The following is a 10,882-nucleotide window of genomic DNA, read 5'->3' as shown; positions in this document are numbered from 1 at the left end:
GAAGAGAAGAGAAGAGAAGAGAAGAGAAGAGAAGAGAAGAGAAGAGAAGAGAAGAGAAGACTGCAGGAACTGCTCCTGCTGAAGGTGCTGCTGGAGAACTCCTGGCTGATCCGTGCTCACATCCATGTCCCACTCCTGAGGGAAGAACCAAGGAGCTGCTCCTCCGCTGTTCCAGTGCTCTCAATCAAGGCAGGATCCTGCTGTGATGAATAAATCCCTGTGCTGCTTCATTACTGACGTGCCCTCGCTGCTTTGTGTCTGCTGGGATGGATTCTGTGTTTAATAAAGGGATTTTCCTCATTGCCTTTGCAGTACTGGATCAGCAGTAATGATTATTGACACAGGTAACGATTATTGGCAAATACAGCCATTATTGACAAGGACCAGCCTTGCAAACAGGCCCCTGTGCTGTGCACGTCATGAAATGGCCTCTCCTGGCATTTAAGAACGAAGATAATAAATATTAATTGCAGCCAGGGATACTCCCAGCCCGCTGATGCTGATGGACGGGCTGCAGGCAGCAGGGCTGGCCTCTGTCATGTTGGGAGTGACTCCTGCTCCTCAGGGCTCTTTGGGATGCTCCAGCAGCCCCAGACAGGTGGAGCTGGGCTGCCTCCCACCTTTCCTGCTGCCATCATCTTCCTCCTGACAGCCTGTCCCTGGCTGTGACACGTTGTTGAACAGCTCCTGATTTATCCCAGTGTCCAGCTCCAGGGAGGCTGACGTGGATCCAGAGCCAGAGCTGAAATCTCCTCTCACAGTGAAGAAAAACCTCCTTCCATGGTGAAGAAAAAGGTCCTCTACTTCAAAAGAAGAAGAAAATCATCTCACAGGCCCCATGGTCTTGTTCATAAACCTTCTGGCTTCCTAGGCTGGATGTTCCCCTCTGGAATGTGATTCCAGCTCCCCTCTCCAACAAGGAGAGCTTTTTCCTGGCCACACCTTGGGGCAGTGGCCTTGGTCCTCCAGCTCCAACTTGCCTTTCTCCTCACTGATCCTACGGAAAATCAGAATCCTCCTTTACTTCCCTGCAGTGAAGACTCTTGGAGAGGTTTTTTTTATCAGCTCCTCTTTAATCTGTCACTTTGTTTTATCTGGCAAAGGTTAATTTTATATTCTTCCCTCGCTCTGCTCCTCTCCCCTTTGTCAGCAAGTCCTTTGTTGTTTTATTTTCTGAGCTGGAGACTGCACCTCTCTTGCTGGGCTGCTGGAGGTCCTGGCTGAATGCTAATTTCCCCCCTTGGATTTAAAAATTTATAGGAGACACCTCATCCCTGCTGCTGAGACATTTCCCTGGGTGTGAATGCATTTATTTCTAATTTTTCCTAGGCAGATTACACCGTGCTTATGCTGACAGAATTATTTGACAGCATCCCCTGGTGTTGCAGCGTCTGGTAGAGAGAGAGCCCAAAAATCCCGAGCATGTTTTGCAGTTTGTTTGCTCTTTAATCTGCTCTCGCCGTGGCTGAGAGCAGGGAATGGATTGTGCAGCTCCGTGGCCTTGAGAACGTCACGGGAACGTCCGAATTCTTTGATCCAAACCCATTAAGTGGTGAGGGGAGACAGAGGGAAAATAACAGAGGGAGGCAGAGCAGTGATCCAGATAATTGTCCCAATGCCAACCCCAAGCCAGGCTCATCCTCTGTGCCAGGAATTAGGGAGATGGATGTTCCCAATAATGGCTTTTACCAAGGGTGGTGATGGGGAAAAAGGATGAGCAAAGCAGCCATACATAAAATATCCCGAACTTTGGGCAGGTAGCACTTCAAAGGCAGCCTTGCCTTCCCAAATTAATGGGCCTTGGCAGCTGCAGCCCGGGATGGATGGAGCCCCTGGAGAGCTGGAGGGTTTTTCATGCACGCTCTTCCCCTCAGCTTCGTTTTAAGCCTGGTTTTAATTATTTCCGTGGGAATGGCAGCCTGGTTGGGTGCCTGGTTTTGGGAATGTGCTGGCCCAGCAGAAGTCGATGATTTATTTGTGCTGGGAAGAGGAGCTTCCCCTCTGCCAGGGCTCCTCTGGTTTATCCCAACCCCCGGCGCTTGGGAAGGTTCTTGGGCTGTTCCAGGGAGCATCCTGCATTTCCCAGTGCTCAGCCAGGTGTAAACGACTTCCCAAGGGCACAAACAAAGGCAAATTAACTCACAGCTCCTTCTCCAAGGACTCCATCTGTTGCTGTATCCCGCAGATACTCCCTGTGGGACGGGCATGGAAGGAGTTTGGGGAATGCAGTGGGTGAATCTGGAGAGGAAAATGAACTCGGTAGATGAAAAGGGCAGCTTGGAAGGGCAGATTTTATTTTTAAGCAAGCCCCGAGGAGTCTGCAGCTCCCTGGGACGGATGTGTCACCTGTGGGTGACAGAGCTGAGCCTGGACAGCAGCAGGGGAAGCTGGAGCAGTGCCCGGAGTGACTGAGCTGGTTCCTTGCTCCAGGTGCTGTGGGATGTGCTGGGCCACGGCCACAGCAAAAAATGTTGAGGCAAAACCTGACTTGTTTCACGCTGGTTTTATTTGCACCAGCTCAAGTCACCCACTGGATTCTTGGGAGGCTTTCCTGAGGGATGCACGGGAGAATTCACCTGGAAAATGCCAAATCCCACCAGAGAGACATTTTCCTCCTGCTGTTAAAGAAACCTGGAAGGGGCTGGAAAGTGGGAAAACCACCCAAAGTCCTGAAGGATGGGTGTTTTTCTTATTCCAATAATAAAGGATTCTGGTTTAGTGGTAACCAAAAGATTCTGATTTAGTGGTGACCACAAGATTCTGGTTTAGTGGTGACCACAAGATTCTGGTTTAGTGGTGACCAAAAGCTTCCCTGCTGCTCTTGTCAGGGAGGGAATTAAAGAACAGGGAATGGAAGATCCGGGGTGGTGTTTTCCCATCATGGTTTTGGATCCACGGGCAGTGTCTGGTATTTAAATGATGACAGAAGTTTGACAGTGGGCTCTGGCAGCCTGGGAGTCGCTGCTTCCCCCTGCCAATAAACCACTGAGCCCTCGCAGGAGCGTGTGGGAGCGTCGCAGCTCGGGGCGGGGATGAGGGCAGGGATGGCTGTGGGATGTGCCGTGGGACTGACAGCCCTTTCCCCTTGCAGTTTCCTGCTTCTTCAACTTCACCAGCCCGTCGGGGATCGTGCTGTCCCCGAACTACCCCGAGGAGTACGGGAGCAGCCTGCACTGCGTGTGGCTCATCATCGCCAACCCCGAGAGCAGGATCCACCTGGCCTTCAATGACTTTGATGTGGAGCCCCAGTTCGACTTCCTGGCCGTCAAGGACGGCGGCACCGCCGAGTCCCCGGTGCTGGGCACCTTCTCAGGCAGCCAGATCCCCTCCTCGCTGACCAGCAGTGGCCACGTGGCCAGGCTGGAGTTCCAGACTGACCACTCCATGGAGAAGAGAGGTTTCAACATCACCTTCACCAGTGAGTGCTCCACCCTTCCTTCTGCCTGGGCTTTAAACTCCAGATCCGTGCTGGAGACTGCAGGGATGGGTCTCGCCAAAGCTCTTGGAATGCCGGGGTGAACATGAAAATTGGGGATTAATTCAGGTTTGGAGTTGGGTGAGGGAGCATTGGTGGCAAGTTTAGAGCTGGTGGCACAGATTCTTTGTGGTTATGGAAGTGTTGTCCACAAAAAAACCCAGTTTGGTTCTGGATTATCTGTCCATGGCAGCCAGGATTTGGGTTCTTCCATCAGCTTCTTCCATCAGGAGAGGGATTTTGGAAAAGAGCATAGTGATGGGATGAGGGGAATGACCTTAAGCTGATAAAGTTGGATATTGGGATGGAATTGTTCCCTATGAAGGTGGAGAGGCCCTGGAATGGATTTCCCAGAGCAGCTGTGGCTGCCCCTGGATCCCTGGCAGTGTCCAAGGCCAGGCTGGACGGGGCTGGGAGCACCCTGGGATAGTGGGAGTGTCCCTGCCCTGACAGGGGGTGGGATGGGATGGGATTTAATGTCCCTCCCAACCCCAACCATTCCATGATTTTATGATTTTTGGGCTTTCTGCTCTCCACCTCGGAGCCTCCTTTCTGCTCAGGGAGCTGAGGTGATGCCTTGGGGGCAGCTCAGGAGGAGTTGTTGGATCTGGGATGGTTCCTGTGTCCCTCAGTCAGTGCCACCCTCGTTTGCTGACAGCCAGAGATGCAAAACTTTGTGGAAAAAGGCAAAAGTTGCCCTGCCTTGTGTTAGAAAGCCTTGAAATTTCCAGAGATGGATTTGGCTCCACCTAAATCCACTCCTCAAATCCCCAGAGAATGCCTCAGTAATTTCACCCTCATATTGTGCTGTAATTTTCCAAAGAGCTTTATTAAACCCCTTCAGCAGAACCAAGCAGTGGCTTTGTTAGGCCAGCCTTTGGTGGCACTGATGAATTAATGGCCTTGCCAGCCCTGACTGCAGAGCCTTTTTTTAAAGAGAAAAAAAGATATAAAATGAGAGGCCCTAAGGAAGCCTTTGGCAAACTGCAGCCAGGCTGAGGGGCTTTGGGTGAGGGGGTGCCACAAACCCAGGGGTGAGGGTGACACCTCAGGAGCGCTGCTGGTGCCTCTCCCGTACTCCTGCAGGGAGCTGGGGCTGGCCCTTGCGTGGGGATGTTTTTCAGGCAGGTTTTTCAGTGCTGGGAATGACTCAGGAATGAGTGAATTGGTTCTGACTTTCCCAGACACCTCGAGGCCCTTCCCTTGGGGTCGGGGAAGGGAGAGGAGGAGGCAGCGCTGCTGCCAGGGACAGGTACCAGGGCACAGGGCACAGCCCCAGCCTCCTTTCCCCTCCAGCCCTGTGGATCATGGGATGTTGTGAGGGCAGAGATGCTCTGGGAGCAACCCAGAGCTCCCAGGCTCTGCTCAGGTGCATTAAAGACACTGAAACCTCCAGTGTGGGATTAATCTGGAGCCTTTAATCCTTAACAGGCTGCTCCTCTCCAAGGCCCTTCCCATCGTGAGGAGATGTAGGGCATAATTATGCACTTAATGAGGAATTAACACCTCATTTCCAAATGTTTGGCTGGTGTAGCTTTAACTGCTGGAGAGGGCTTTAACCAGAGCTGGGTGTCTCTGCAATCCCACAAGGACTTGGTGGCACCTGCAGAGGTGGTTCCTGTGTGTCCCTTGGTTTATCCCAGCAGGGCTGTGCATGGAGCTGAAAGGGAGTAGGTTCTGGTTGGATTTTAGGAAGGAATTACTCCCTCTGAGGGTGGGGAGGGGCTGGGATGGAATTCCCAGAGAAGCTGTGGCTGCCCCTGGATCCCTGGCAGTGCCCAAGGCCAGGCTGGAGCAGCCTGGGACAGTGGAAGGTGTCCCTGCCATGGCAGGGGTGGCACTGGGTGATCTTTAAGGTCCCTTCCATCCCAGGCCAGTGGGGGGCTCTGTGATGTGGCAGCCAGAGAACGAGCTGAGAGGACTTTTTAACCTTGGTGCCCTAAATCTTCCCATTTTTCCTGTCAATGGTTCCCTTATGTTCCCTCCAGGCCGAAATTTTTAGGGTTTTTAAAAAATCTCTCCCTAGGTGTGGAATATTTTTATATATGAATGTGTTCCTATATGTGGAAGGTTGCTGAGAAGGTAACTCCGTTTTCCAGGACCTTTCCTGGTGCTGCTCCTGCTGTCTCCAGCAGCTTTAACCTCCCCCTTCCTCTCCTGTTGCGCCTGAGGCAGAGACTGGGAAGGGGAAGATCTCAGTTTGGGGTGCAACACCCTCATTTTGGGGGTGGGATGGGGCAAACAAGATCCTGATTGTCCTCTTTTCCTCTTCTCTTTTGTCCTTTCCTCCTCTCCTCCTCCTCTCCCAGCATTCCGGCACAACGAGTGCCCGGATCCCGGCGTGCCGGTGAACGGGAAGCGCTTTGGGGACAGCCTCCAGCTGGGCAGCTCCGTGTCCTTCCTGTGTGACGAGGGCTTCATCCGCACCCACGGCGCCGAGACGGTCACCTGCGTGCTGCAGGAGGGCAACGTGGTGTGGAACAACGCCGTGCTGCGCTGTGAAGGTGCTCCCGATCCTCCTGCCGGCTGGGCGGGGAATCCTGGGCTGCTTCGGGGTGGGAGGGACATTAAAGATCCCATTCCAGCCCCTCCCATGGGCAGGGACACCTCCCACTGTGCCAGGCTGCTCCAAGACCCAGTGTCCAGCCTGGCCTTGGGCACTGCCAGGGATCCAGGGGCAGCCCCAGCTGCTCTGGGCACCCTGTGCCAGGGCCTGCCCACCCTCCCAGCCAGGAATTCCTTCCCAATATCCCCAAATCTCCCCTTTCCCAGTTCACAGCCATTCCCTGGGTCCTGTCCCTCCAGCCCTTGTCCCCAGTCTCTCTCCAGCTCTCCTGGAGCCCCTTTAGGCCCTGGAAGGGGCTCTGAGCTCTCCCTGGAGCTTCTCTTCTCCAGGTGAACATTCCCAGCTTGCAGGGAGAGGGATCCTTCCCTTCTCCAGGTGAACATTCCCAGCTTGCAGGGAGAGGGATCCTTCCCTTCTCCAGGTGAACATTCCCAGCCTGGTGGGAGAGGGATCCTTCCCTTCTCCAGGTGAACATTCCCATTTTGCAGGGAGAGAGATCCCCTGGGGAATTTTGCAGCCTTTTGGGATCTGGGACCGTGTTTCTGGCTCGGTCTCACATTCCAGTGTCCAGCCAGCACCTTCCAGGGTTTTCCATGGCTCTGGAAGGCGCTGTCTGCCCAGAGGAGTTTGCTGGGGAGGAAGGTTCAGTGCAAACGTTCCTGAGCTCCGTTTATTTTCCAGTTTTTTGGTGTGGAATGAGCGCTGGGCAGAGTTTTTATTGTATTTATTTGATGATTTTAGGATCAGTTCTCGTTCCAACAGGTGTTTTTCTAATAACAGTAATAATGAAAGGTTCTGGTTTGGTGATGACTCAAAGCTTCCCTGCTGCTCCTGTCAGGGAGGGAATGAAACAACAGGGAGTGGAAGATCCAGGGTGATGTTTTCCCTTCCTGCTTTTTGATCCGTGTGAAATAGCTGATATTTATATGATGACAGAAGTTCTGTCAATGGGCCCTGGCAGCTGAGAAGCAGAAATTCTGCATTCCCATCCCCTGCCCACAACAGCCAGCCCTGCCATGGGGGGAGCTGGGCTGAATTAAAGGCTTTAATTCAGATTTCAAAGCTTTTTTAGGACTTTCAAGCCTCTCCTCTGGAAAAGAGAAGTGAGGAAGGAGCTCATTAGGACTGGAAATCTTCCTGTGCCCTGTGTTCTTAGGGAAGTGATGCCCTGCTCTGGTGTTTGCAGCAATTTGAATAACAAGTACTGAGCTCTGGAGAAACAGCCCTGGAATATTGAGAAAGGGTTCCAGTAATTGGTCTTGCATTGCTGGAGCAGCAGGAATTGCACCATCCTGGCCATTGTCTTTGGGATTGGAGGAAGGAATCAATTGTCCTCGACAGCTTTTATAGAATAAAAAGCCGGACTTCTCCTATTCTTACATAATTTTGCTCCTGACAAAACGTGGGTTTCATTCAGGGCTCCCGTTCCTTTCAAACACGAGCCTTTAAATTTACATATTTTCAACAATGGAAGGGAAGCATGCATTCAATAATCCACTCTTAATCAACTCCTACATTTGATAACCTTCTGCCTTCTCCTCCTGATCACTCTGGCGATTTCTTTGACTCACCCTTCAGTCTGGACATTTTAATTGCCCTTTTTAAACAAGGAGAAAAGCCCAGAGATCTAAAGTCCTGCTCAGCACTTGAAAAAATTAATGGGAACGAAGGAGACGGGGGAAAAAAGGCTGGAAATCCTGACAGGAGATGATGCAGCTTTGGGGCAGAAAGGGAAAATAATTGGTTTGGAGCCAGCTGAGACCAAATGACTTTGATCTGCCACCCTTCAGAGCAGCAGGGGAGCTTTGGGGCTGGGGCTGACGCATTTTAGGGCACCTCCAGGGTGGCACTGGGGCACGGTGACATTGGGGCTGGCGCTGGGTCGCTCCTTGGAGAACAAAACCTGGCAGTTCCTGAGGGCTGTGGGGGTTTCTGTGCCTCTGGGCCCTCAGACCCAGAAAACGCAATAAAGCACCTGCAGCTCCTGCTGGTGGCACGAGGGACCACGGCGTGGAATGAATGCCCTGCTCTGGTGCCGTCCCTGGTGGCAGCAAAGCCATGACTCAATTAGCGGGGCTGGGAGAGGTTTTCTGGCACCTGAAATGCCCAGCGACCTTGCAGTTTCCTCTGCTTTTCCATGCAGTCATGATGATTACCCCATCCCGTCCGAGGCAGGGCCCGAGGCCAGCCCTGCCGGCTCCCACGGGGGCAGTGTCTGCATTTGCAGCTGAAAAGGCAATTTCCAAGCAGTCAGTGTTGGTTTTTCATCTGGCTCTGGTGGTTTTTAACTCGTGGCAGGACTGAAATGCACGGGAGCCGTTTCATGGGTGGGGACATCTCACAGTGCTGCAGCTCAATTTCACCCCAGTTTCAAGGGACATGTGGCACTCAAGGAGGTGGGTTAGTGATGGCCTCGGCTGCATCGGGCTGGATGAGCCTGAAGGTCTTTTCCAGCTTGGATCATTGTGTGATTTGTGTCCTTTTTGTGTCCCCAGCGCCCTGTGGGGGCCACCTGACGTCGCCCAGCGGAACCATCCTGTCCCCAGGCTGGCCTGGCTTCTACAAGGACTCGCTGAGCTGTGCCTGGGTCATCGAGGCCCAGCCAGGCTACCCCATCAAGATCACCTTTGACAGGTGCTCACCTTTGACAGCCCCACATCCCCTGGGTTTGGCTGTCGCCTTTTCCTCACCCTGGAAATGGAACTCGAGATCGTTTTAGTGAGGAGGTCGCAGGAGAGCAGATCTCCCTTTGGAGGCCTCCAGGGGCACTTCTGGAGAAGCTCCACCAAAGCCCACTCACACGGGGGTGCATACGGTTTTATAAATTAGCATAAATTAGCATAATTGACACAAAAACACCGATTAGGAGCACAAGTGGTGCTGCAATGTTTTTTTTCTCGGGTCAAGCCCCTTCCAAGTCTTTTCTTCCTCGGATGGGGTTGTACTTTGTGGATGAAAATGTGTTGGAAGAGCTGTTTGTCTTTGGTAGCCAGGAGAACTAAGATAGAGTGCAGACCCTCAGAACATGTTTTGGTTTTTTGCTTAGGGAAAGGGCGTGGAAAAGAACAGGGAAAACTGGAATGGGTTACAGGGCTCCAAATGTCTGTGTAAAGAACACAGAGAATACATGAAAGAAAAAAAGAGACAAAATTCCGAACAGCATCAGGGTGTTTGTGGCGATTCCAAGGTGCAGCCAAGAGAAGGAATGAGCTGCTCCACGTCGTGTCCGGCTCTGGGGTTCTCCCCTCCCCTTTTTTATTTACGAGCTCCTGGCAGGGCTTTAAAACTCACTCAGCACTGGGGAAGGAACAGTGGGAATGGTGCTTTTCCCCCCTTCCTGTCCTGAGGAATTCCCACTCATTTTCAGGGCTGTTTCAGATGCCTTTCTGGGGGCTGAGCTCTCACATGTTCCTGGTGGGGAGCAGAGCAGTGAGGATCCGCTCCAGCCTTGGGAATGCTGAGTTTTTTGGCTTTCTCTAGATTTCCTGGCCCTGGGGCTGGCTGTGTGGGAGGGGTTGTTCAGGGGGCACGAAGTTGCTTCCAGCCTGGTGGGGGTCAGCCTGGTGAAGAGGTGAAGCATCACAACGAAACCCCAAAGGTGTGAGAGGTGCCCTCAGTGAGGTGCTCAGGCAGCAGAAAGGAGCCAGCCCTGACCCCGTGGTGGCTCCAGGGCTGAAATGAGGAGAAGGGAGCAGTGCTGGTGTTTCACAGCTCCCTCGTGTCCCTCCCAGGTTCAAGACAGAGGTGAACTACGACACCCTGGAGGTGCGGGACGGCCGCTCCTACTCGTCGCCCCTGATCGGGGTCTACGATGGCACCCAGGTGCCCCAGTTCCTGATCAGCACCAGCAACCACCTCTACCTCCTGTTCACCACGGACAAGAGCCACTCTGACATCGGCTTCCAGATCCGATACGAAAGTAAGGGCCCGTTGTTCCTGGAATTCCCTGGCATTCCGGCCTCTCTGGCAGTGCCACGGCCTCAATCCGTGCCCCTTGGGTCTCTTTTTCCCCGTGGCAGGCAGCTCTCACTGCTCAAGGACTGGGGAGTGGGAAGCTGCTGCCAGTGGATTTTTCTGCTTTTCCTGGGATCCCAGACTGGTTTGGGTTGGAAGGGAACTTAAAACCCATGCGCAGGGACACCTTCCCCTATCCCAGGCTGCTCCAAGCCCCAATATCCAGCCTGGCCTTGGGCACTGCCAGGGATCCAGGGGCAGCCCCAGCTGCTCTGGGAATGCCATCCCAGCCCCTCCCCACCCTCACAGGGAAGGATTTCATCCCCGTATCCCACCCGAATCTCCCCTTTTCCGGTGTGAAGCCATTCCCCCTTTGGTTGTTGTAGAAGTTTTTTATTTTTATTTTAGCATCTGCAGAATATTCTTGATTTTAGGAGACAGAGCTGAGCTCACAGAATCAGAACATCCAGAGCTGGATCCCACAAGGATCATGGAGTCCCAGCTCCTGGCCCAGCACAGAATCCCACACCAGTTCCTCTCTCCATTTCCTCCTCTTGCTCTGGGGATTTTCCTCTCTCCATCTTCTCACTGCGAGGATTTCCCTCTCTCTGTTTCCTCCTCTCCCTGTGAGGATTTCCCTCTCTCTGTTTCCTCCTCTCCCTGTGAGGATTTCCCTCTCTCTGTTTCCTCCTCTCCCTGTGAGGATTTCCTTCTCTCTGTTTCCTCCTCTCACTGTGAGGATTTCCCTCTCTCTGTTTCCTCCTCTCACTTTCAGGATTTCCCTCTCTCTGTTTCCTCTTCTCACTGTGAGGATTTTCCTCTCTCCATCCTCTCACTTTTGGGATTTCCCTCTCTCCTTCTCTCACTTTTGGGATTTCCCTCTCTCC

At 53.0% G+C, this 10,882-nt stretch overlaps 1 protein-coding gene across 5 annotated transcripts in view; it reads left to right on the top strand.

Annotated features, from left to right (window-relative positions):
- CSMD2 (CUB and Sushi multiple domains 2) overlaps positions 1–10,882 on the top strand; it is a 338,283-nt gene that overhangs the window by 206,949 nt on the left and 120,452 nt on the right. For all 5 annotated transcript variants that reach the window (XM_042015480.1, XM_042015478.1, XM_042015482.1 and 2 more), the window contains 4 exons: positions 3,092–3,418; positions 5,785–5,979; positions 8,537–8,675; positions 9,773–9,960. In XM_042015480.1, the coding sequence (XP_041871414.1) occupies positions 3,092–3,418; positions 5,785–5,979; positions 8,537–8,675; positions 9,773–9,960 (849 nt within the window). The remainder of the gene's footprint in view (positions 1–3,091; positions 3,419–5,784; positions 5,980–8,536; positions 8,676–9,772; positions 9,961–10,882) is intronic.

Source organism: Corvus kubaryi, unplaced genomic scaffold (genome assembly GCF_017639235.1).
Source record: "Corvus kubaryi isolate FWS band 111438036 unplaced genomic scaffold, C.kubaryi_AGA036_p1.0 split3-37304, whole genome shotgun sequence".
NCBI classification, from domain to species: Eukaryota; Metazoa; Chordata; class Aves; order Passeriformes; family Corvidae; genus Corvus; species Corvus kubaryi.
This window is presented reverse-complemented; position numbering and strand designations above follow the sequence as displayed.